Source organism: Chlorocebus sabaeus, chromosome 8 (assembly GCF_047675955.1).
Source record: "Chlorocebus sabaeus isolate Y175 chromosome 8, mChlSab1.0.hap1, whole genome shotgun sequence".
Taxonomy (NCBI): domain Eukaryota; kingdom Metazoa; phylum Chordata; class Mammalia; order Primates; family Cercopithecidae; genus Chlorocebus; species Chlorocebus sabaeus.
The window spans coordinates 73,900,622-73,927,652 of record NC_132911.1 but is presented as its reverse complement, the minus strand read 5'-3'; the positions used below and the strand labels follow the sequence as shown (position 1 = coordinate 73,927,652).

The 27,031-nt window shown below is 41.1% G+C and overlaps 1 protein-coding gene across 2 annotated transcripts in view; it reads left to right on the top strand.

Annotated features, from left to right (window-relative positions):
- The window catches only part of SLCO5A1 (solute carrier organic anion transporter family member 5A1), a 159,171-nt gene that overhangs the window by 50,582 nt on the left and 81,558 nt on the right, over positions 1 to 27,031 (top strand). For both annotated transcript variants that reach the window (XM_038000417.2, XM_008000825.3), the window contains exons 2-3: positions 15,813 to 15,945; positions 21,998 to 22,215. In XM_038000417.2, the coding sequence (XP_037856345.1) occupies positions 15,813 to 15,945; positions 21,998 to 22,215 (351 nt within the window). The remainder of the gene's footprint in view (positions 1 to 15,812; positions 15,946 to 21,997; positions 22,216 to 27,031) is intronic.

Below are 27,031 nucleotides of genomic sequence, written 5' to 3'. Positions count from 1 at the left end.
TGTTCTCCAGAGTGGTTGTACCAATTTTACATTCCCACCAGCAGAGTATGACATTCTAGTTTCATCACATCCTCAAGAACACTTGGTATGGTCTGTCTTTTTAATTTTAACCATTCAAATAGGTGTTTAGTGGTATTTCATTGTGGTTTTAATTTGCACTTTTCTGATGACTAATGATGCTGAATCTCTTTCATGTGCTTATTTTCCATTTATGTATCTTTTTTGGTAAAGTACCTGTTCAGAAATATTTTCTACGATTGTTTCCTGCTAGATGTTTTTTTTTTTTTTTTCCTTTCTGTGGTTTGTTTCTTGTTTTGAGACAGGGTCTCACTCTGTCATTCAGGCTGGAGTGCAGTGGCATGATCACGGCTCACTGCAGCCTCAAACCCCTGGACTGAAGTGATACTCTTACTTCAGCCTCCCAAGTAGCTGGGACTACAGGTGCATGTCATTACGCTCAGCTAATTTTTGTATTTTTTGTAGAGATGGGTTCTTGCTATGATGCCCAGGCTGGTCCTGAACTGAGCTCAAGCAATCTGCCAGCCTTGGCCTTGCAAAGTGCTGAGATGACAGGTCTGAGCACCCAGCCCAGTCTTTTTTTGAAGGTTTATATAATCATGACCACATTATTAAAAAAATTTTGTATCCTTCATTTTCACTTAAATTTAAAAATAAATATTTCTTCAAGCTATACAAACTCTTCATAAACATTAAAATTAATAGCCACATTGTGTCTCAAAATTTAGTTAACAACCACTTTATTATTAATGTTATTTCTATTGTATACATAATGTATTGATAAATGTTACTATGATATATATATATATACACACACACATATATACACACACACACACACACACATATAGGAATTACTGTCCAAAAGTTTGATCGTGTAACTTTGTACCAGCAGTGGATAAGAATAACTAACTCACTGATTTTGTTTCTGCACTGAGTGTTATTTCAGTCTTTGTGAGTTTATTAAATTAGAATTGTGTCTCACTGTTTGCAGCTTTTTTTCTTTGTCTTTTTTTTTTTCTTTTTCTTTTTTTGAGATGGGATCTTGGTCACCCAGGCTGGATTGCAGTGGCTCAATCATGGCAAACTGCAGCCAAGTCTGCTGGGCTGGAGCCATCTTCCTGCCTCAACCTCCCAAGTAGCTGGGACTACAGGCGTGCACCACCACACCTGGCTAATTTAAAATTTTTTTTGTAGAGAACTAGGTCTCACTATGTTGCCCAGGTTGGTGTCCAACTCCTGAGCTCAAATGATCTTCCCACCATGGCCTCCCAAAGTGCTAGGAGTATAAGCATGAGCCACTGTGTCCAGCTGCAGCTTCTATTTCTTTGATAACTTGTGAGGTTAAAGTTTTTCATGAGTTCATTTATGTTTTGGTAAGTCCCGTCCATTTTCTGTTTGTGTTCTAAGGGGATTCATTCTTAACTTTTTATGAAAATTGTTTTGCTCCAAAATATACTTTTAAAAATTTGGCCTAATATTTTTCATGCCTTCCTGATAACACCCTGTGCTCCTTCTTGAGGATCTGATGAAGTGTATAGACAGTGGTCACTCACAGGTGTTTTTTTAAATTATTATACTTTAAGTTCTAGAGTACATGTGCACAACGTGCAGGTTTGTTACATATAGATACATGTGCCAATCTGATGTTTTAAATCCACAGCACATTAAACCTGTTCCCCTTCCATGCCCCAGACGCTAATTAAGCATAACTGGCTGCTTCTTATACATTTGTATGTTCCCTTTTAGGGAACACATTATTCTCTAAATAATTTTCAAATTACTTTGAAAATATTTCTAAAGGAAGTTAGTGAATTTCAACCAACGATTTCTCTCTATGGCAGCGAGGAGAAAGCTCTCCAAATCTACTGAAACTCTCTTCCCCTCTCATTTGTGACCTGAGGTGCTCTCTGGATGCTTCAGCAAAGTGATAGACTATTCCCTGACTGCCATGGCAGCTGTTCTTTTGCTGTCAGGCCTGTGTCAAAATAACGGAATCACTTAAAATAAAAAAATTGCTGCTCAAAATAACTGAGATCAAAGGCCTCTTATCTGCCTGTGCTTGTGAGTGGAAGGAATGAGTTGGAATAATTTTCTTTAAATACAGTGCTCTGGTGCTTTAAAGTACTTTGGCTATTTTTCAGGGAATATGCAAGTTGAAAGAGAGTTGGTATCACTGTTGCGGTATCGTGGTGATGCGCGTGGATTGTTCTTCATGCCCTTTTGTTATCTGCAGTCCTGTGTCACCAAACGCATACAAGAGGGTGGCCTCCTATCATTATGCCACACACCAGGGTTAATAGCCATGTGAGGACTTAGACTTGTGCATAAAATGTTTTTCTGTGGCACCATCCTGGGTGCAGTCCCAGACCCTGAAACTGGACCTATATTAAGCTTGTAACCTTAAACTGCTGTGGGCACAGTTCTCAGCAGGGTTCACTGCCGTGTGTGGCAGCTGAGAAAGTGGGTTACACACAAGAGGGAATATGGGGGAGCCATGGGCAATCAGCAGTGAGCTGGGGGTGGGGTGTGACTTGGAATCAGAGGGTGATAATTTAGAGACCAAGTTCAAATTGGTCAAAGGGAACAGTAAATCCAGGTCAGTTATAAGGAGACTCTGAGAACCCAGCAAACCCACTTGGAGATGGTGGTGGCCTGTGGAGGGCCTGGAGAAGGCATGAGTCAGGGATCTGTGACTGTAAACCATAGGAACCAACTCTGTAAATCAAGGACTCTATTGGAGTGGGATTGGGGGAGGTATAGATGCTCGCTGTGACAGGGCAGCCCTGAGGGTCTAGCACCAGGAGCCTATGGATGACTCTTCAAGGCTCTGCTGTAAGGACAAAGCTGCAGCTGCTTCTGTTATTTCACCCAAGATTCAAAGTCCATGTCTTCATCCCTTCTCCATTCAATAAAGGCTTATTAGTGCTTACAATCAGCACTGCTTAGGCACTGATAATGCATCAGTGAGAAAAACAGTCCTTGTTCTCAGTGAGCTGACATTCCAGTGGGAGAGGCAGATAATGAACAAATATATAAAAGTATGCAGTGCAGTGATATGCACCTTGATGAAAACTGCAGCAGGGTGGGTGACAGCGGGATGGAAGCAGGTGGCAGGTGCCATGTGTAGATGTGTGGAACACTGTGGCTTCTGTAAGGGATAATATTTGGGCAGAGATCTGGAAGAAGTAAGAGAGTGAGTGAGCCGTGGGCATCTGGGGAAAGATCTTCCAGGGAGAAGGGCATCTGAGTGGCCTGGGTTGGTCACCTGTCTTCTGATGAATCATGGAGGATGGGGCCTCATGAATGATGGGCTATCAGAACTGTGTGCAATAGGGGTGGCCCCCACCACAGTTGAGGGTGGTCGTTCTTTCACTGAATTCTGCCCCCAAACAGAGAGAATGAATGAGAAAGGGAATTGTTTCCACTTCCAAGAGATGGGGACAGCAGGAATGAGGTGGACAGAGAGGCCTTGGACAGCCTCTGGTACTCTGGACTCTCAACTGCATCCCAGTGACTAGTGCAAAAGCAGAGAGGGAAGAGGGTGTGGGAGGAAAGATACAAGTGTTCAGGAGACCCAAAGACGAGTGCCCGGACTCCCCGTTCTAAATGCTGGAGCCTGCTCTCAATAGCACAGTGGATGTGACTTCTTGTTCTCCTGTCTTCTGAGAAACAACAGAAAACCATTTCCAAATGCCATTACATGGTAGGGGAAACCAGTTCTGTGCTACCATCACCCTCTAGGGCACTCAGAGAAGAGGGGCTGGCAACCTGCACACAGCTGTGTATGCATCGAGGCCCCAAGATGGGAGTAGGGTGCAGGTGGTGGTGGTCACTCTTCTCTGCCTCTCCCTGAGTGTGGTCAGTTGCAATTCCCTGAATATACCATTCACTTTCAAATCTGTGCGCCTTTGCCCACGTGCGCTGCTCAGCCTTTAGTGTCCAGGGTCCATGAAGCCTTCTCTGTCCTCCGTCCCCAACTAATTACAACGCATCATTCCTTTCCCACAGTCCACAGCATATTATTGGTGCTTGTTGCACCTATTCACTGAACCTTGGATCGTAGTGAGTTTTACATGTTTCTTTCCTGGAAGAAAATGCATCAGTTTGATTCACCTTTGCAATGACCCCTCCCTGTCTCAGTGCCTTGCATCACAGAGTGCATGGATGAGTGGATGATCTCTGAACTTGCAATGTGAATCCTTATTCAACCTTTTAGGGCATGAGGCCAGGAAGGAGGTGACTATGCAGCCCTACATGGTGCTGGTTTTGACTGGGTCCCTCAGTTTCCCAGGTCCAGGAAGGCCCATATCTGCCTGGCTGACCACTGTTAGGAACTCCAGAATCATTTATTCTCCTTCCTTTTTCCTTTCCTTTCCTTTCCTTTCCTTTCCTTTCCTTTCCTTTCCTTTCCTTTCCTTTCCTTTCCTTTCCTTCTCCTTCCCTTCCCTTCAGTTTTCTTCTCCCTCCCTTCCCTTCCCTTTTCTTCTCCCTTTCCTTTCTTTTCTTACCTTTCCTTTCTCCTCCCTCCCTCCTTTTTCTCTTTTCTTTTCTCTCTCTCTGTCACACAGGCTGAAGTACAGTGGTGCAATTATAGCTCACTGCAGCCTCAACCCCCATCACCCCACGGGCTGGAGGGATCCTTCCACTTCAGCCTCCCAAATAGCTGGGATTAGAGGCATGTGCCACCACACCTGGCTAATTTTTAAACTTTTTGTAGAGACGAAGTCTCACTACATTGCCCAGGGTGGTCTTCAACTCCTGGACTCAAGTGATCCTCCTGCCTTGACCTCCCAGAGTGCTGGGATTATATTCCAGAATCATTTCTTGTGATTCAGGGGCATAGGTTTCCAGGCAGGTTGAATTATTTAATATAGATTGTAGAGTTCAGAGAGTTGTTCCCTGAGGTTGCAGCTGATTCCATGGAACAACCCTGTTTGAGATAATCCCTGATGCAGCCTTGTTGGGTTTTTGTGGTGAAGAGGGAGGAGCGTCTCTGAATTCTGCCAGGAATGGGGCGGCAGCCTTGATAAGTGGTGAAGTAGCTCCTGGAGCATGTTGCAGGGTGCAATTTCTCCCCATCTCTGGAGCAGCCATTGGGAAGGTCAACCCATAGGACCCTCCCCAGGGCCAGGCTGGAGCTGAATAAAGAGCCCTCTGGCTCGTCTTAGTGTCAGCAGTTATTCATCAGAGAACTTGGATTAGAACTCACATTTCTCATTACTGGATAATGTGAGAGAGCAAGCATAGGTTCCAGCTAATCCAACATGCCACGTGCTGAGTGAGCTTGAGTCCTGGAGAGAATGAACTCTGAGCCTCTCAGGCTACCATCCTTCACCCACTGGACGAGCCCGAGGGGCAGCTGGGGCAGCAGCGACAGAGACCTCTGGGCGAGATATGCCCCGAAGAGGTGTGATGCTGCCTCCCAGCTTCTCATGAGCAATCACCAAAACTGATCACAAAATAAGCACCGCATAAGAGAAGAGTAAGATAAACACTGTTAAAGGAGATAATGTAAGAAGACTAAAAAGGAAAGAAAAACCATTCAACACTAAAAATAAGGTAAAATTAAGGAATATAACAAAGGTTTAAAGTTCTAAAATCAAGATAATTGCTACAAATAAATTTAGCCTCATACGAACAGCACTAAAAAAGTAGGCAAACTTAAAAGTATGAGAGATAGAAAGTAAGAACACATTCAAAAGAAAAACATGAAAGTTAATTTTTAAAATATAACACCCCATGAAAGTGTTTTAAAAGATAAAATACATTTAAAATGATGTAAGATCAGGTGGGGTGTGGTGGTTCACACCTGTAATCCCAGCACTTTGGGAGGGTGAGGTGGGCAGATCACTTGAGGTCAGAAGTTCAAGAGCAGCCTGGCCAACATGGTGAAACCTCATCTCTAGTAAAAATGCAAAATTAGCTGGGCGTGGTGGCGGGAGCCTGTAATCCCAGCTACTCAGGAGGCTGAGGCAGGAGAATCACTTGAACCCAGGAGGCAGAAGTCGCAGTGAGCCAAGGTTGCACCACTGCACTCCAGCCTGGGTGACAAGAGTGAAACTGCATCTAAAATAAAATAAAATAAAAAAGTAAGATCAAAAGCTAAAAGTGAAAGAGAGATTAGAGTATAATAAAGGTGAAATCTGCAGGAGAAAGTTAAAATGTGATGGTAAATGGGGATTAAAAATAGCAGTTAATGTGCTTTAATGTCAAAAGCAGAAGTGATCATAGAATAAGGGGAAGAGTCATTTAAGAAGAAAATTAAATACAAGTTCTGGTAAGGTCCAGGAGCTTGGGGCAGATCAGTGCAGGAAATACTGTGGGGGGTGGGCAGCGAGGAGGCAGCTAGGAAGCTGTAGCAGGGCCAGGCTTCTCGAGAGCCGCCTCTCGACTGGGGTAGCTGTGAGGTCCGAGGCCAGGGTGAGCTGGGGAGCTGGCTTCCCCTTGTGGAAGGTGGCCTTTTTGGAAGGGTCTGAAAAGATCAGAAACCCTTCCCATCATAAGTGGCTTCTTAACTCCACGAAAGTACACAGCTGAGCTGGGAATGATTTACAATGATACACAATGTAAATCATTGTAAATCAATGATTTACAATGATTGTGTATATGTGGGTGGGTGTTGCAATCTTTACGTTGGGATCTGCTTCATTGAAAAAATTTAACTAATTAATTAATTATAAAATAATAAAGACAGAGTCTCACTCTGTTGCCCAGGCTAGTATTGAACTCGTGGGCTCAAGTGATCCTCCCACTTCGGCCTCCTGAAGTATTGGGATTCCAGGTGTGAGATACCGTGCCAGGCCGGGATCTAGTTCTTTGCAGCATATGCATAATAAAGCTTCAAATAGGTCATACAATCTTCAGAGCAATAATCTCAGCTAGATATTTGTAACAGCTAAAGCTGGCATCCATAGGGGAGTATTCTATGAAGTATGAGATAACCACATCATGAGGCACCATTTAGACACAGCAAATGTTATAGAAGAATACTTACTGACATAGAAAAAGCTTGAGATAGTTACACGAAAAAACAGAACTATAGAACAATAATTACTGTGTAATTCTAACTATTTAAAAAGTTTATACAGCAGATGAATATATGAATAGTACAAAATATTTATTACTATTGTTAATATGGTATTATTTGGGTAGTAGAGATTATGCTGATTTTTTAAAATTATTTTTTGTGCTCTTGAGAGTTCTCCCTAAATGAATCCATCTTATATTTAGTAATCATTAGGAAAAACCCTAAAGTTTAATTTAAAATAATTATAGAAACAGGCATAGACACGCACGTGTTCAACTCCGGAAAGATACCTTGCACTGGCCCTTCTGCGAGGAAAGAGAGGCTGGATATTCTCTTTCCCAACTCCCATCTCCCCAGCCTGTCACAAAAACCAGTTCCTGAATCAAAAATAGTGACTCCAGGAGAGATAACTTATTAAGATAACCTAAAGGTGTTAAGTATGTCATGTATTAAGTAATGTATGTATGTGATCTACATAAAATTAATATTTAATAATATTTATTAGAGAACAAATAGGTCATTATTCAACATAAAAATCCAACTTAGTATTTCTTCAATGTTTATTATATTAAGCATGTTACATGCATCATCTTATTAGGGCTCAGAGAGAGTAACTTTTGACAAGGCACAGGTGTGGGCGCGGGGCTCTGATCTGATCTGAGGATGTTCACTTCAGTGCTTCCTGTGTCAATAGTTCAGTATTTTAGGTTTTGGGGCAGATTCAGAAAAGTGTGATTCATGTTGCCTGCCCTCAAAGTCTGTCTAACCTAGCTGGAAAGATGAAAAAAAGTGGCGAATGGGTGTGTAGTGATAATACTACAGCATAATACAGGGCGCAGTGCAGATAATACTTGATGTGAGCCCCTAGGACAGACATTCCTGTGGCCTGTGTGGGTCAGGCGAGGCCTCAGTGAAGCACTGGGCTTTCAAGGATGGGGAGTGTAGCCCATGTGGGTCACTGAGCTAGCTCTAGGTCAAGTGTACATAGGATGTTCTGGAGAAAGAATGACCATGCGACCAGCAGACTCTGGGGACTCGGTCAAGCCTGAAGGGATGGTACCACAAGATGCCAGTTTGCTGACTGAGTGGACGAGGTGGAAGCACAGTCAGGAGAGAAATCATGTCCGAGGCCAAGGGAGGCAGGCTGTGGTCAAGGTGAGGACAGACATGTTAGATGAGCAGTGAAGTGATAGCAAGAGAAGGGAAAGAGGAATGATATGGTTGCAGGTGGGTCGGTATCTGCTAGGGACTGAATTGTGTTCCCCAAGGATTCATATGTCGAAGCCTTGACCTCTAGTATGATTGTATGTGGAGAGGGAGCCTATAGGGAGGTTGTTAAGGTGAGATGAGGTCATGTGCCTGGTCCCTAATCTATAAGGTCCTTATAAGAAGAGGAAGAGATGCCAGAATGCTCTCTCCCTGCTTGTGTAGGGAGAGGAGGACGCAGCAAGAAGGTAGTCATCCACAAGCCAGGAAGAGAGGCCTCCTCAGAAGGCAGTGCTGATGGCACCTTGATCTTAGACTCCACCCTCTTAAACTGAGGAAATCAGTGTCAGTTTCTTAAGCCACCCAGTGTGTGGTATTTTGTCATGGCAGCCTGAGATGACCAATACAGTCTAAATCTATATAAGTCTAAGTCTGTGACTATGGGCAAATAACGAAATAACAGGCATTCCTTTGATGTGTAACCTGTACATCTTGCCAAGGTTGGGAGGAAGTACATCCAGACAAAGGTGGAACCAGAGACATAGGATAAGAAATAAGGGGCATAGTCATTCTTTTGATCATGGTATGTAATAAGTCCATAAGAAATTCATATTGAATGCTTCCCATGTCCAAAGAGGCAAGGTCTTACTCCATTGCACAGGCTGGAGTGCAGTGGAATGATCATGACTCATTGCAGCCTTGACCTCCCAAACTCAGGTGATCCTCCCACTTCAGCTGGGACTACACGTGTGTGCCACCATGCCTGGCTAGTATTTGTATTTTTGGTGGAGATGGGGTTTCACCGTGTTGGTCAGGCTGGTCTCCAACTCCTGACCTCATGATCCACCTGCCTTGGCCTCCCAAAGTGCTGGGATTACAGGCATGAGTCACCGTGCCCGGCCTAAAACAGCTTATTCTTATATAGCCCGTGTGCCAGGCATTCCACATGCTTTACAGGTATTAACTCCTTTCATGTCTATGACAACCCTGTGAGTCAATACTTCTACCATCTCAGCTTTACAGATGAGGAAATGGGCTCAGAGAGCTTAAGCAACTTGCTCAAGGTCCTAAGATTGTTGAGAATTGGAGCTGAGATTTGAACACATGATTTTGGAGTCTGTGCTTTATCCACTATGTAGTACTATGTAGGATGTGATTCCTGCTGTCAACGATGCAGAGCTTCTTGAAAAGATGTGAGATAACTATTTGACAGGATAAATAGAAATAAAAAGTAGGGCACATTTAATCTCAAATGAATGGAATGATTTAGCGTGCTCTCAGAGTGGAGTGGACACTCCATTGCCTTTGAGATAATCCAATGGGGTGCAGGAAGGACAGATTGGAGCTTCTATTTATATTTATATTACTGGTTCATTGAATAGCCCAAACTTCCAAGTTCTTCATCAAAAGAGAAAACCAATGACGGTGTAATCAGATCTGATGGGACACGGTCAAAAAACATGAATTTATCAACTTCACCGCATGAAATATGGGTTGATAGCTGCTGTTCTTAGCTAAGATGTCGGGAGCTGGTGTACACTGAGGAAGAGTTTCATCATGACATCTACTGTTATTCATGACTGTAGAGTGTTCACTGGCTGCATGGGAACAGTGAGAGTAACGAGCGTGTGAGTGCAGAGGGCTCTGTGTCTCCTCCACGCGCGGGGCACTGGGGACACAGCAGTGAGCACCACTGACAAGCATCTCTTGAGGAGCTTATGCTCCAGTTGGAGAAGACAGATGATAAGCAAGATGGACAAAGGAAATATGTAGTGTTAGGTGGTGATATATACTAAAGAGAAAAATAAAGCGGAAAAAGGGGTGGTAAGAATTGGGGAAAGAGTCTTAATTTTTAAATAAGGTGGCCACATCAGGAGTCAGTGAGAAGGAACTGTTTGAGTAACTACCTGGAGGGAGTGAGTGAAGGAACCGTGTGGCCATGTGGCGGGGAAAAGCATTCAGAACACACACGCACATACATACACTCATGCATACACACACAAACACACACACGTGCACATAGAGCAACTGCTAAGACCCTAAGCCGGAGATGTGCCTGGAAGGTTAAAGAATGAGGAGACCAGTATGACTGGAGCCTAGGGAACAGGGAGTGATGAGAGACGAAGCGGGGAGGTAAAGGAGAGGCTGCAAATGTGTCAGCAGGTCCCTGTAGCTACACGTGGGTTTCGGGCTGCGAGTGGGATGGGAAGGCACTGGAGGGTGTGAGCCAAGAAGTGACATGATCTGACTCATGTTTCTAGAGGATATTAAGGCTGCTGTGTTGAAATACATTGTAGGGAAGTAAGGGCAGAAGCCAGGAGACCAGCTGGAAGGCCTAGGGTAATTTTCCAGATGAGCCTGGACCAGAGTATTAGCTATGGAGGTGAGGAGAAGGGGCTGGATGCTGGATATAATTTGATGGGAGAACCAACAGGATTTACTGATGCATTCGAAGTGAGCTGTGAGAGAGAGACTGATAGTACCTACACATCACACAGAAAACACTTCCATTCGGGATAAATGCTTAAAACCTTTTACTTCTAGAGATGCATGATGGAGTGTGAAGGCTGCTAGAATAGACAAAAAAGAGTCTACAGGGATTCTGAGGAGAAAGGCCACTCAGAGGAGAACAGTCAGGGGTGGACTTGATTCGACCTTGAAGAATGGGTAGGATCCAGAGAGTTGGAAAGGCCCAGGCAGGGTATGGTGAGGTCAGCAAAGGAAGGGACCTGGTGCCTCCTAGGCCTGTGCTGATCATGGAACCTGGAGTACAGGTTTTAGATCTTACAGTTTTAAGATAGAATGGTAGCAGGAGGCCAGTTTGTCTGGCACTTGAACTCCAGGTGGGGCAGTTTAGACCTTTACCTTCAATCAGTAGGAATGACTGGGAGTTTTTGACTGGGGGAGTTGAGTGGTACAGGTTGGCTTCAACAATTTGCTTCTCTTGTAAGCTCTGACTGAGAACCACTGGTTAATCCACTAATGTTAGTGCAGTAACCAGAAAGGCTTCTTCGAGCCAGAAATACTTCTTCCCAGAGAATGACTTATTTACTAAATGGGACCAGGTCAAGAATTATATATGTATATGTGCCTCTGTGTGTGTGTATATATATATAATACACACACAGAGTAATATACATATATACACATTCTTATATAACTGTAATATATAGTTATATATTCATATGCATACATATATAATTGCAATATACAGTAATATGTACACATATACACCTATATGTAGGTGTATATGTATGCATATGTGTGCCTGTGTGTGTGTATATATGTATCTAAATATACACAGGCACACATATGCATACATATACATACACAGGCACACATATACATACATATATATACACACAGGCACACATATACATACATATATACACACAGGCACACATATGCATACATATATACACACACAGGCACACATATGCATACATATACATACACAGGCACACATATACATACATATATATACACACAGGCACACATATGCATACATATATACACACAGGCACACATATGCATACATATACATACACAGGCACACATATGCACACATATATATACACACAGGCACACATATGCATACATATACATACACAGGCACACATATGCATACATATATATACACACAGGCACACATATGCATACATATACATACACAGGCACACATATACATACATATATATACACACAGGCACACATATGCATACATATACATACACAGGCACACATATACATACATATATACACACAGGCACACATATGCATACATATACATACACAGGCACACATATACATACATATATATACACACAGGCACACATATGCATACATATACATACACAGGCACACATATACATACCTATATATACATACAGGCACACATATGCATACATATACATACACAGGCACACATATACATACATATATATACACACAGGCACACATATGCATACATATACATACACAGGCACACATATACATACATATATATACACACAGGCACACATATGCATACATATACATACACAGGCACACATATGCACACATATATATACACACAGGCACACATATGCATACATATACATACACAGGCACACATATACATACATATATACACACAGGCACACATATGCATACATATACATACACAGGCACACATATACATACATATATACACACAGGCACACATATGCATACATATACATACACAGGCACACATATACATACATATATATACACACAGGCACACATATGCATACATACACATACACAGGCACACATATACATACATATATATACACACAGGCACACATATGCATACATACACATACACAGGCACACATATACATACATATATATACACACAGGCACACAGATATATATGGGAATGATTCCATTGGACTTGCTTGCTATATAATAGAAATGAATGTTTCTGGTTACGCTGACAAATTTTAAAAAGCTTTATCTATATTTTAGGGAGTAGTTAGGGTTTTTTTTGGTGAATGCTATTTAATGAATTTTCCTCTCACTGGATAATTGTGTGTCTGGCCAATACACATCCTGCACAATTCCGCTTGCCACTCCAAGATGTTATCCTCAGGTGCCCCGGCATAAACAGTATGGCGGAAATACCCTTTTCCCTGTCTGTGTTTGTAAGATAGCCTCTTTCATGCCAGAAGAACTATTTTGGGAGAATGATTCATGTCACATTTTGGCCTCATTACAGTTTTAAGTTGTAAATGATGCCGGTTTGCCTGGAGGTGTAAACATAAGTGTTATCTTCATATGCATATGGGAATACCTGTAACAGAAAAAGTACTTTCTATTCTTGAGTTACAGTCTAGGTTATAAACAAAGAGATTAACAAGATCTTTATCAAAATTCTAATTTTATTGATGAGAAGCATACTTCCGAAAGAGTACCAGTTACTTGTGGCTCTGCCTCCATTCTCCATTTCCACTCACAGATGGAGAGTCAAAGAACTTAATGTCTTATTGTTATGAGCAGATGATTCTATAAAATAAACACTGTGCTTTCTCTTTTGAAATAGTACGAATAGTGAGAGCAGGTGTTAAATTACTGTCTTGCTGTTTGTGGTTAAAAGTAACAGGAGGTACAGAAATCATTCAAAGTGTATTTAGGTGTGAATGATAAAGTAAGGTGAAGCCATTCTAATTATTCCAGTTTGCTTTCTGGTAACTTTAAAGGATATGGCAAAGCTTCCTTATTTACTCAGTGGTTAACAATGTATGACGACACTGGAAATGAGGAACACTTAACGTCTGAGTTCGTTACCAGGCCTTGTACACAACAGTGCCTTAAAAGTGTTTATTGGCTGGGTGTGGTGACTCACATCTGTAATCCCAGCACTTTGAGAGGCTGAGGTGGGTGGATCACGAGGTCAGGAGTTCGCGACCAGCCTGGCCAACATGGTGAAACCCTGTCTCTACTAAAAGTACAAAAATTAGCCCAGCACGATGGCAGGCGCCTGTAATCCCAGCTACTGGGGAGGCTGAGGCAGGATAATCGCTTGAACCGGGGCGGCAGAGGTTGCAGTGAGCCAAGATCACGCCATTGCACCCCAGCCTGGGTGACAAAGAATCCGTATCAAAAAAAAAAAACAAAAAAGTGTTTATTGATTTGTCCCCAGATAACTGAGTTCAAATAGGAAAAAATTAGGTTTGGAATGTGGCTAGATTTTTCTATCATTCTCAAGGAATTACATACCCTATCTTAAAATTTTAAAATTGACAAAATATTACTTATTTTATAATTTTAAATTATAAAAGTGAAAATTGAAAAATAAAAAATTAAAGGAATGCTAATGTATTTGTTGTTGTTTGCTATACATCCTTTTTTTTTTTTTTTTTTTTTTTGTTTTTGTTTTTTTGGAGTCTTGCTCAGTTTCCCAGCCTGGAGCGCAGTGGTGTTATCTTGCCTTACTACAATCTCTGCCTACTAAGTTCAAGTGATTTTCCCACCTCGGCCTTCCACGTAGCTGGGATTACAGGTGCACATCACCATGCCCGGCTGATTTTTGTATTTTTAGTAGAAATGAGGTTTCACCATGTTGGCCAGGCTGGTCTCAAACTCCTGACCTCAAGTGATCCACCTGCCTCAGCCTTCCAAAGTTCTGGGATTACAGGCGTGAGTCACTGCACCTGGCCTGTTTTTTTTTTGAGATGGAGTTTCACTCTTGTTGCCCAGGCTGGAGTGTGATGGCGTCATCTTGGCTCTCTGCAACCTACACCTCCCAGGTGCAAGCGATTCTCCTGCCTCAGCCTCCCAAGTAGCTAGGATTACAGGCATGCGCCACCACACTGGCTAATTTTGTATTTTTAGTAGAGATGGGGTTTCACCATGTTAGCCAGGCTGCTCTCGAACTCCTGACCTCAGGTGATCCACCAGCCTTGGCCTCCCAAAGTGTTGGGATTACAGGCGTGAGCCACCATGCCTGGCCTATATGCCCATTTTGATGGCAAGTTTTTTGGATACAGTGACAACCTTTTTGATCCACTGACAGTGATACATACTCTCTCCACTACCTTGGGCATGTGCTTTAAAAAATTATTTTCTGGTTCATCTGTGGTTGGTGCTTTCCATTTGGAACTTTTGACCCATGCCATTTAGGCAGATTTATTCGTATTTGAATAAGATTCTTCAATTAACAGTAAACCAAATGCATTGTAACATCTTATTTAATTCTAAAGTAGTGGTTTGAAAAAATATTAGCAATTTGAGGACACTTAAGCAGTTTTATCAATTCAGCTGAATCCAGCCTCATAGCAAAATCTGGCCTTGAATTCCCTCATTCTGCTAGAATCTTCTAGCTATGATGAGTGACACCTACTTTTTTCTTTTTTTTACTTTATCTTAGACATAAAAAAAAATCTTCTCTTGGTTATTCAGTGACTGCCTCATTAACTAGCCTGGGTCTCTACTTCCAGAAATTAGAATTTAGTGGTTCTGGAGTGGGGCCCAAACACCTATATTAAAAAACAGGGCTGGGTGCCGTGGCTCATGCCTGTAATCCCAGTACTTTGGGAGGCCCAGGTGGGTGGATCACGAGGTCAGGAGATCGAGACCATCCTGGCTAACACGGTGAAACCCTGTCTCTAAAAATACAAAAAACTGGCCGGGCGTGGTTGCAGGCGCCTGTAGTCCCAGCTACTTGGGAGACTGAGGAAGGAGAATGGCGTGAACCCGGGAGGCGGAGCTTGCAGTGAGCTGAGATTGCGCCACTGCACTCCAGCCTGGGCGACAGAGCGAGACTGTCTCAAAAAACAAACAAACAAGCAAACAAAACAAAAGCCACCAAAAAAGCTCTCCCAATGATTCTGATGCTCTAAGAGGACAATGGGTAAATAAAGGGCAAGCTTCAAACCCAAGATGTAAACATGGGCACAAATCTCCAAAGGTCCCCTTTTTTGAAAACTAACTGGATTGAACTGTGACATGTCTATGGTATGACAGTGAAATGAGAGAACTCCTAACATGTAATGAAACGTTGCTGTATTTCACATTTCCCCTTCTGTCTTCTCAGCTATCATGTATGTCATGGGAGCACTTGGCCCTGCAGTGGGATATTTATTAGGTGGACTTCTTATTGGTTTTTATGTTGATCCCAGAAATCCTGTTCACCTTGACCAGAATGACCCTCGTTTCATTGGAAACTGGTAAGTTCTGTTCTCTAATTTTTAAATTTCACTTCTTACTAACGATAGTTAAAATAATAGTACATTTGTATTTAAAATTTTTCCAATAGGGAGACAAAAAATAGCTGAAAGGTGTCTGGGAAGGGGTGACAGGCAGGATAACAACATCCCAAAGAAAGCTACATCCTAATCCCCAGAACCTATGAATAGGTTATCTTACATGGCAAAAGGGACATTGCAAATGTTATTAAGGACTCTGAGATTATTTTAGATGACCTGGGTGGGCCCAACGTAATCAAAGGAAAGAGCGAGGCAGGAGGGCAAGAATCTGAGAAGGAGATTTGCTGATTGAAGCACAGGTTGGAGTGATGTGCCTTGAAGATGGAGGAATGGGCTGTGAGCAAAGAATGCAGGCAGACTCTAGAAGCTGGAAAAGCAAGGAAATGAACTCTTCCCCAGCCTCCAGAAGCACGCAGCCCTTTCAGCCATTTTACACTTCTGACCTCCACAACTGTCACATGAATCAGATTGTGTTCCTGAAGCCACTTCTTATAGCAGGGAGCTTATACAGAGGGTTTGGGGACACTGGCTTAATCCGCATTCTTCAGGTGTGGGGTGCTCCTTTACAGCAGAGTGAAGGAAAAGGACTGCTGTGGCTGTGTGGGGACTTTCCTGCTGACTTTAATCATACTTTTCAGTATCTTTTCTGTGCCTTAAAAAAAATACATTGTTTTCACTTTCTTATTGTATTTGTGTGTCTGCTTTACAACCCTCTCCCACTGCCTGGAATGCCAGTCCTGCTTTTCCATGGTCACACTCTCAGTGACCCTTTTTTCTTGCTAATATTTTGTTTCCTCACGTGTGCTAGAGATTTAGCTGCTTTCTCGCTTCCTAGGACTTAACTGTCCTGCAAAATAAGTGATGCTTAGGACTCAGAATGAGAACTTCAACTTTGGATGTTATGTTATTTATCCAAATAACAGAGTCGTGTTTGAGTTCTTGCAGTCCTCAACTTGAACATGATAAGTTATTTTTTACAATTGCAAGCACTAACTGAAAATATTGGTGTCCTGAATTCATTTCATGTGGGTTAGCAATATATATACATTGATAAGGCATTTTCACTTTATAGTAAAGAGAACACTTCAGTATTAGAAAAGATACGTGCCAAGTAATTACTCACTTTTTTTTTGGAACATAGACGCACATGGAGAAAGTAATTACTTTCTAAAGAGTGTCTTAGAGTACTTTGTTTTCTCTGTGTTTCATTACATGATAATAACATTGTAACTCTGAGGTTGGTAGGAATAATGTTTAACACTATTGATTTTCAAAGCAGCTAACAGATATCAGTTGTTATACACACTTCCTATTTTCATAAGTAATGCTCTTTGAAGTTGGAAGTGTTACGTCTGGTAGAATTTTTAAATCATACAGAAAGGAGTTCCCCTGTCAGCATTAGGGAAGTAACACAGGAGTTTTAAGTTCTTGACTCATAGTGAAATTTCTGGTCTTGTCTGTTTTCTTTCCAGTTCTGAAATAAATCAGAGTAGAGACTTTTTTCATTGTCAGAAAACCAGATTAATTAACTCTATTTATGAACATCCAGCATATGTTCTGTGTTCTATTTAGAGGTCCTTAAGGAGGGCACAGTGACAGGGAAACATCTGGAGGGAAAGATGGGGAGAACCAACTCGGGTAGGGAGAAGGAGGGAAGGCAGGAGCTTTAGTCTTACCAGTGCTTTATGCTGTCTTTTGAATTGTTTTTAGGAGACGTTAGTCCAGTTGGCAGCAAAATTGAGAGATGAGGGCTGGGTATGGTGGCTCATGCCTGTAATCCCAACACTTTGGGAGGCCGAGGCAGGTGGATCACTTGAAGGTCAGGAGTTTGAGATCACCCTGGCCAACGTGGTGAGCCTCCATCTCTACTAAAAATACAAAAAATTAACCAGGTGTGGTGGCGCATGCCTGTGGTCCCAGCTACTTGAGAGGCTGAGGCAGGAGAATCGCTTGAACCTGGGAGGCGGAGGTTGCAGTGAGCTGAGATCGTGCCGTTGCACTCCAGCCTGAGTGACAGAGTGAGACTCTATCTCAAAATAAATAAATAATAAATAAATAAAATTGAGAGATGAAGAGTATAGACCCTGAAGCTATATTCCCCTGGGTTTAAACCCTAGTCTGCCACCTAATACCTATGTGACCTTGGGGAAGTTACTCTGTGCCTCAGTTTTTATAATCCATAAAAGAAGGTAGTTATGGTACTAATTATCATAGGGTCGTTGTGAGGAATGAATGAGTTTACATGTCTGGCACTCTAAGTTGTTCCTGCTGTACAGTATGTGTTAGCTATTCAGTCCTTTGAATTTAATCAGCGCTGAAGTAATTTTACCCATTTTTAATGGCTCAATGTTAGTTCTACACATGATAAAGACTGTCAATATAGAAACATATAATGAGGGTCTATTTAAACACAAATTTGAATTTTATTGAGTAACTACTTGTAACAGACTTCTACCTTGAACAAAGACAGCTATTTGATGCAATGTTATTTTATATGATGTCTAGCAGCAGTGATAAGTTTTTAATAGGTATATGATGAGAGGGAGAAGACGGAAGGAAGGAATGAATAATGCTAAAATGTATTGGATGCTTATTTTGTGTCCAGCATTATACTAAGCTCTACAAACATTCTCATTTAAGCCTTGTAACAACCATAGGTAGTCACTGGTATTATGTGCATTTTGCAGCTGAGGAAATTGATGTTCAGGGAGTTCAATAATTTTCCATAGGCCTCAGAGTCAGTGAGAGCTGAGAAAAGAAACTGACTCCAGAGCAGAGCTCTCAGTCTATTCTCTCACTGGCCCCCTTAGCAAATGGTCTCTGAGTCACGGTTCATGAAAGGGATTTAGGTAGCTTGGCTTTTCAAGTGTAGCTAGTATTGATGTGTCTTTTTCCAACATGTACTGCACACTTTCTTGTCTCACTCAGCTTTTCTCAGAGTCCTCTTTAGCATCATTATTATATCATGTGTTGTATCGATGTTATTTGAGACTGTTGAAGAATGAGAGTCGGTTTGCTCTGCTTTGAAGCGACCCCACACTTTAATATTATTTTTGTATTATTTTTGTTTATTTGCTATATTTCTCCCCTTCCTGTTATGCACCTTCACTTTGGGCTATTACAAGTAAATTTTTAATGTTTGCATATAATTTTAAGTCAATGCCTGGGGCTGGGATGGGCAGGGAGGCTGAATGCAATGCTATGTAAAAGGCATGCCGGGTGCGGTGGCTCACACTTATAATCCCAGCAGTTTGGGAGGCTGAGGTGGACAGATCACTTGAGCCCAGGAGTTCGAGACCAACCTGGGCAACATGGTGAGACCCCCCCCCCCACTTCTCTATAAAAAAATAAAAAGTTAGCCACTGCGCCTGTAGTCCCAGCTATTTGGTAGGCTGACGTGGAAGGATCACTTGAGCTCGGGAGGTCAAGGCTGCCGTGAGCCATGATTGTACCACTGCACTCCAGCCTGGGCGACAGAGTGAGGCACTGTCTCTAAAGAAAAAAAATCAAAATAAATAAATAAATAAATTAAAAAGCAAAGCAACCACACAAAACTAGCTATCATGAACTGATTGCTAATTTGGGGACAGACATTTTATGACGTCCATCATAACATTGTCTTATTTAATTTCGATGATCCCCAAACATACTTATTACCCCTCTTGTAGATAAGAAGGCCAATTTGGAAAAGCAAAATAATTTTCCCAGGATCCTATAGTAAGCAAGTGGTAAAGACAGGATACAAACCCAGGTCTGTCTGAAGCCACAGCCCATGAGTTGTCCCCTACACTACACCGCCTGCCCTCTTCTGGAGAGAGTGTGAGAGCTCAGGGAGCTGCAGGTTTTCGGGGGACTGGAATGGAGAGTTTGTGGAGACTGGCTCCAGAGGCAAGTGAGCAGTGCCTGATGGGTAAGGACCTCATAAGCAGCCAAGTAGTAAGAGGGGCCAGGCATTATTATAGCTATGTTCTCTGTAGACAGATGACCTTTTAAATTATTTTTATTTAAAATTTTATTTTTGAGACAGAGTTTCACTCTTATTGCCCAGGCTGGAGTACAGTGGCAAGGTCTTGGCTCACTGCAACCCCCGCCTCCTGGGTTCAAGCCATTCTCCTGCCTCAGCCTCCTGAGTAGCTGGGATTACAGGTACTTGCCACCATGCCTAGCTAATTTTTGTATTTTTAGTTGAGACAGGGTTTCACCATGTTTAGCAGGCTGGTCTCGAACTCCTGACCTCAGGTGATCCACCCACCTCGGCCTCCCAAAGTGCTGGGATTACAGGCGTAAGCCACTGTGCCCAGCTGACCTTTTTAAAATCAGAACTGTCTCTTTCAATTTATTTATTCAGCAGATTTTTTTTGAGTACCTAATCTGTGTCGGGCACTGGGCTGGTGGTTACATTCTGAATAACTGAGATTGCTGGAAGTCTGCCCCGAGCAAACTTCTCAAAATAAAGCCCTTTCCTGACTATCTTAAAATCTTCATTTGATGTAACTTTAAATATCTTTGAAAATAGCACACTCAGTTATTAATGACTAATTGTAGGAATCATTCTCTCAACTGTGACCTTTAGTATCTGATAACAGCACTTTAATAGAAACGTATTTTAAAAAATGAATTTTCACTTTGCAATGGATCTATATTCTTACTTGATTGAATTCAGTATTAATACTTATGATGCTGCTTGCATTCTGCTTACAATTGATGGGAATGTGTTGACTATTTATGAACTTGGAAGCTTGAATGGCAGAGTTTGTAGTTAGAACGTGACTACCCTGTTAGGGAGGGCCAGGAACCTCTGATTGCTAAGGAAATGTTGAAAGGGGACTGAGAAATTGACCCACGGGGCATCATGCAGTCAAGAAGTCCAGGGCTCTAATACTACAATTTCATTCTACTCTCTGTATTTGCTTCCCAGTGCTCTGCCACGTGGCAACCTCAGGTGAATTTAAAGACAGAATTCTGAGTCTAATAGCTCCTGTTCTACTTTTCTTGGGAAGCTTTCCAATACACATTCATCTCCCCTCTCTGAATTTTGATAGCACTCATAATCTGTACCATATAATCTAATCTTTAATTATATGCATTTTGCATTTCTTAGAGGTTGTTTCTTATATTTTTGGCTTACTTATGAATAGGTTGTAGGTTCTTGAAGGCAAGGACTAAGTTTAAATGTCTTTGTCGGTAACCCTCATACTTGGTGAAGTATTGTGAAGGCCAGCTAAGTGGGCAGCAATACATTCTTTTTTTTTTTAAGTCTTGCTCTGTCACCCAGGCTGGAGTGTGGAGTACAGTGGCCTGATCTCTGCTCACTGCAACAGCCACCTCCCAAGTTCAAGTGATTCTCAGGTAATCCCCGAGTAGCTGGGATTACAGGTGCACACCACCATACCCGGTTAATTTTTGTATATTTAGTAGAGACAGGGTTTCACCGTGTTGGCCAGGCTGGTCTCAAACTCCTGTCTCAGCCTCCCAAAGTGCTGGGATTATAGGTGTGAGTCACTGCACCCGGCTGGGTCAATACATTCTTAAGTGTTTGCAGAAAAATATTTGAATATTCTCAATAATTTAAAACTATTTCACATGGGATATTAATGCTTTTATTATGAGAAAGAAATGTCTATATTGGTCCATATAACATGCTGTAGTCTACATTATTTTTCTATTGAATTTATAATTTAGTGATATATCATAAAATACACATCGTAGAAGTTTAGCAATGCTAGCAGAACAAACTCATTGGTGCTCAAAAACACTTGAATGAAATTCTAATCAGGTTGCTGTTTATAATATTCAGTATAACACTAGTATAATTATTGAGTAGGTTTCTCATTTACATCACAGAAAGGGAGAATTCCTTCATTTTCTTAGTTTGCTCAACTTCCCACTGCTTTACAGTTGATTACAAAAAGTTTTCTCGAGAATTTTATCACCACAAACTTCTACTTTGCTAATTTGTTCTCACTCACAAAAGAAAAGCCATAAATGCTATTCACATTTTCCAATTTTTTAGGTGGAGTGGATTCCTCCTTTGTGCCATTGCAATGTTTCTTGTGATATTCCCAATGTTTACTTTTCCAAAAAAGCTTCCACCTCGACACAAGAAAAAGAAAAAGAAAAAGTTTTCTGTTGATGCTGTTAGTGATGACGATGTTCTGAAGGAGAAATCAAACAACAGTGAACAAGTGGACAAAAAAGTTTCTTCTATGGGATTTGGAAAGGATGTCAGAGGTAAAGTATACCTCTTGAATAAATACATGCATGGCGCTTTGGTCAGTGCTACTCAAAGTGTGGTCCCAGGCCAGTGCTGTCTACCCACTGTCTGTGGTTGGCTTGTGGCCAGATAAGTACTAAGATTGAGAGTAAGTGTTGCAAAACTTTTACAGAGTAATTTTTTTTTGTGTTGCATCTAATAATAATTTAAAAATTAAGCTTATATTTTGTTATTTAAAATTAATTTTTAAATAATTCATTTGTGTATTTTGCAGAAGTATTAGTAGATGACAGGCTAGAAATAATAATTTAAAAAATGGCTTTTCCTCACACACAGTTTGAGAAGCACTGATTTAGATCACAAAGAAACAGATGTCTATATATGTTATTTACTATAATTAGAGATGTCTGATTTTTAAAATATTAAAAATGAAGTGCATTGTGCCATGGAGGGTTTGTTTCAGGGGAATAATAGTGGCTTTGGTAGTGTGGTTTGATGCCTACATAAGTATAAAACCTACCACTAGAAAGGGATCTCACTTAGCAGCTGTGTCAAATGCTTGCATGTGGGCTCAGAGAAGGGTGGCCAGGGGATGGGCCTCCAAACCCAGTGTAAAAGCATCCAGAAGGTCTTGGTGATGTGTAGTTTTTTTAATTTTTATTTATCTTAAAAATGCTGATTATATTAAGCTAGATTAGGCAATCTATAACCTAAACAATTTGAAGTTATCATGACCAGACAATATTTGTTCAGTGTTTCGTATATCTGTTGAATGACAATAAGTCCCTTTAATTCTAGAAACCTATAATGTGATATTCCCATTAGTTTCAGTTTTGTTTCCAACATTCTCTGAATTGATTTTTTTTGGTATAAATTATGAAGCATAATATTTATCAAGTGATTTCATCAGTCAAGGTTGTGTTAGGTAAAATTTACCTAGGCACATTATCATCTCATTTTGACTGTATATACAATGTGGCCAAAGAGGAACATTTCCAGCCTAGAATAAAGTTACTCATATGTTACAGACATGACCCTATGGCCTAAGAATAATAACAGTTAGATTGAACCATTTTTAAAGACTATATTTTTTGAAAGCAAATGAAGTGCTATTTCATTGAAAATGCTTCTTTCCAGTTACATTTCAGAGTTGGCCCTCTCCCTTCCCATGATTTTGTGACAGTGTGCACTTTTGGAACTGTACATGACTTCTTATGCTCTAATAACATAAATTGTTCTCTGGACGCTGGCATGGCCTGATCTCTTCCCATGTGCACTGGCCCATCATTTTGGTGAACCTGTTATAGACCATTATGGCTACTATCAAAAGAGTAATTTCTTTTTTTTTCCACAACTCAATTGAGACAAGGTTGATGTCAAAGAATTTAAAACATAGCAATAGTCTTTGTGATTCTTTTTTTTTTTGAGATGGGTAGCCCAGGCTGGAGTGCAGTGGTGCGATCTCCACTTACTGTAATCTCTGCCTTCTAGGTTCAAGCAATTCTCCTGCCTCAGCCTCCTGAGTAGCTGGCATTACAGGCGCCTGCCCATGCCCAACTAATTTTTGTATTTTTTTTTTTAGTAGAGATGGTGTTCCACCATGTTGGCCAGGCTGGTCTCGAACTCCTGACCTCAGGTGATCCACCTTCCTCGGCCTCCCAAAGTGCTGGGATTACAGGTGTGAGCCACCACGCCTGGCCAGTCTTTGAGTTTTCATTTATGGAGACTACAAAGTAGACTCAAAGGGAGAAATAAAGTCATACATAAGATAAAATTATATGTTTTATAGCTTAGGGTTAGGTGGCTTGAATATGAAATATATCATCTATTGGACAGTATAAAAAAGTGGGGAGAAGATTGATATCAAATACCAACAGCAGATACAACTGTTGCTGGGAATGAAGTTCTTTTGGAAGATGCAGTGTAGACAATGCTATCAATGCCCTGTCCACATTTTTGGACACTACCATTTTCATGGTGGAGGTCCACTAACTGCCGGGATTGAAATTATTTGCCTGAAGGTTTTTGGTTGTGGGCTGAGAAAACTGCTTGGCTCCTGCTTGAGGAGGTTTTCAGGTACCAAGGAATGAAACTCCTGGCCTCCAATGCCCCAGATAAGTCTTAAGCGGATGACTGGATAAGCACCGCAGCTCCTGCCCCTCTTGGAGGAGGCAATTCTGAGGTGTGTCTCTGTGTCTTTCATGGGCTCTCCTCCCTTCCAGTGCGCTTCTACCACGCTCTCCACCAGCGTTCCCTGAGCTGCCCAAATAAATTATTTAGACGTGAACTCTTGTCTCAGGTCCTGCTCCTGGGGAACCCATACTTAGACATGCAGTTTCGAAAGCGATCAGGGCCATTGAGAATTCAAAAATGGTTTTGGAAATTGAATCTATACACTATTTTAGGGGAGATCTTCTTGTACTGCCGGGGTTGCTTTTCTTTGTCTTCTCTATGCTCAATGTGATGGTTCAAGATATTTTCTTTTAAAAACAAGAATAAGAGGAGTCTTTGAATGGTGATGGGTAGTTGGTTTATAAAATCTGTTTCTATTCTGATTTTCTTATGAGTATTTTTGATAAAGCCTCCTTTTTTTACCCTATGCCTTGATTATCATGACTAATCCTACTTCTGCAGCCAAATCTCCTGACTGGGACACACAACTGATTCATTTTATTATTTCCACTTGTACTGGATTCTCTAATCATATCAAGACTGGAACTTCAAGAGACACATTATCTTGTTAGAAAGAAATACTGTTTTAATTGAATTATATTGAAAATGTTTTGCCAAAAATGACATTGATGATATTAAAATAATGTTCAATTAGAATATTTAAAATTAATTCATTTTTATCTTGTATACATCTATTTCCTTTAGTGTATCTAATACATATCACCTGAAGAAAGTGATTAATATTTAATATAATTTTCCAAAGGACAAATTAAATCCCCAGGAATCATTCTGCTATTGACATCATTTTTTTTTTTTTTTTAACAAAGCTGAGATTTATTATTGAGGTTACTTTTTAACAAAGCTGATATGTATTATTGAGGTCTTGCCTTAAAGAATGATTCATAGAAAAGTCCATTTTGAGTTAAATCTGAGTGTGAATCCCAGATCCTATTTTCCCTTCTATTTTCTGGAGTAGGGCTTCTTTTGGTCTTAATTTTTAAATTTCTTATTCTATTTTTATTTTATTGAGACAGAGTCTTTCTCTGTCACCCAGGCTGGAGTGCAGTGGTATGAACTTGGCTCGCTGCAGCCTCAACCTCCCAGGCTCAAGTGATCCTTCCTGGCTCAGCCTCCCTAGTAGCTGGGACTACAGGCCTGTGCCACCACACCTAGGTAATTTTTGCATTTTTTGTACAGATGGGGTTTCACCGTGTTTCACAGGCTGGTCTAGAATTCCTGGGCTCAAGGGATCTGCCTGCCTCAGCCTCCCAAAGTGCTGGGATTACAAGTATGAGCCACCACACTTGGATTTTTGGTCTTTATTTTACATTTCAAATTTGGATACCAATATTAGTACCTTCAAAGTGGAGGTAGAAGTTGGTAACTTATAATTCCTTAAACAGAAAAGTATTGGCCAGGTGCAGTGGCTCATGCCTGTAATCCCAGCACTTTGGGAGGCTGAGGTGGATCATCTGAGGTTGGGAGTTCGAGACCAGCCTGGCCAACATGGCAAAACCCAGTCTCTACTAAAAATACAAAAATTAGATGGGTGTTGTGGTGAGCACCTGTAATCCCAGCTATTTGGGAGGCTGAAACAGGAGATTTGCTTGAATCCGGGAAGTGGAGGTTGCAGTGAGCCAAGATTGTGCCACTGCACTCCAGCCTGTGCGACAGAGGTGAGATTGCATCCTTTAAAAAAAAAAAAAAAAAAGAAAAGAAAAGAAAATTATTTGAGCCATACAGAATGGTGCCCTTTTGGGAAGTTCTATTGCAGAGAATGTTAGAAGAAAATATAAGTCCACCTCCACATTTTAATGACAGACATTGAGAAAAATCTGACTCAGTGTTTTCATACTCTTATTATAAATTATGCAGGAATAATGCTGATTTAAGACACCACAAAGGGGAAAGTAGAATTCTCAGTGTATCTGCATTACACTCCACAAAGAGATTAGCATTGATTCCAACAAAAATCTTACCAATAAAAATAAACACTTAAAATATTTAAGTGAATCCATTTTCCTGAGGTTTGAGGTCCAGCATTTTAAAGCATTCCAAATTTAACTGGGCAGCTTTCTATCTAAAAAACTTTTGGTGGCACTTAATCACAAGAAGGATTTTACTTTCTATGTACACTTGTTAATCTTTGAAGCTTAATTGCTTAGTGTTACTAATTAAGCATAAAATTTAACAGATTTTTTCTCTGCTAGAGTTTTGTCTGTTAGAGTGCAATATATTTAAAATCCTAACTAAATAAAATAGTTGCCCTGAGGTGATAAACTGATTTAAAGAGGCCACTGAAAGTTAGAGAATTTTGCTTGTGGAAGGATAATGCTGGTATCATTGAATTCACTGAGTGTTCACTCTATAGAAGGTGTTGTACTCCATGCTTTTGTTATAAAGTTGAGTGAGCCATGGCTTACCCTCCAAGAGCTTAGAGTCCACTGAGGGGGCCAGGACAAATAGAGATGGAAATGTATTAGAGATCATAAAAAGAGAACAGGTGCAATGGTGTGAAGGTTCAAGGCTGCAGAAGGAACATCTAGTTGAGGGATCAGGAAAAGTTATGTGGAGAAGGTGGGATTTGGGATGAACCTCGAAATACTGGGAGGATTTCAGTAGGTGGAGGCGCGTGTCAGGAATGTTCAGGCAGAGAGATCA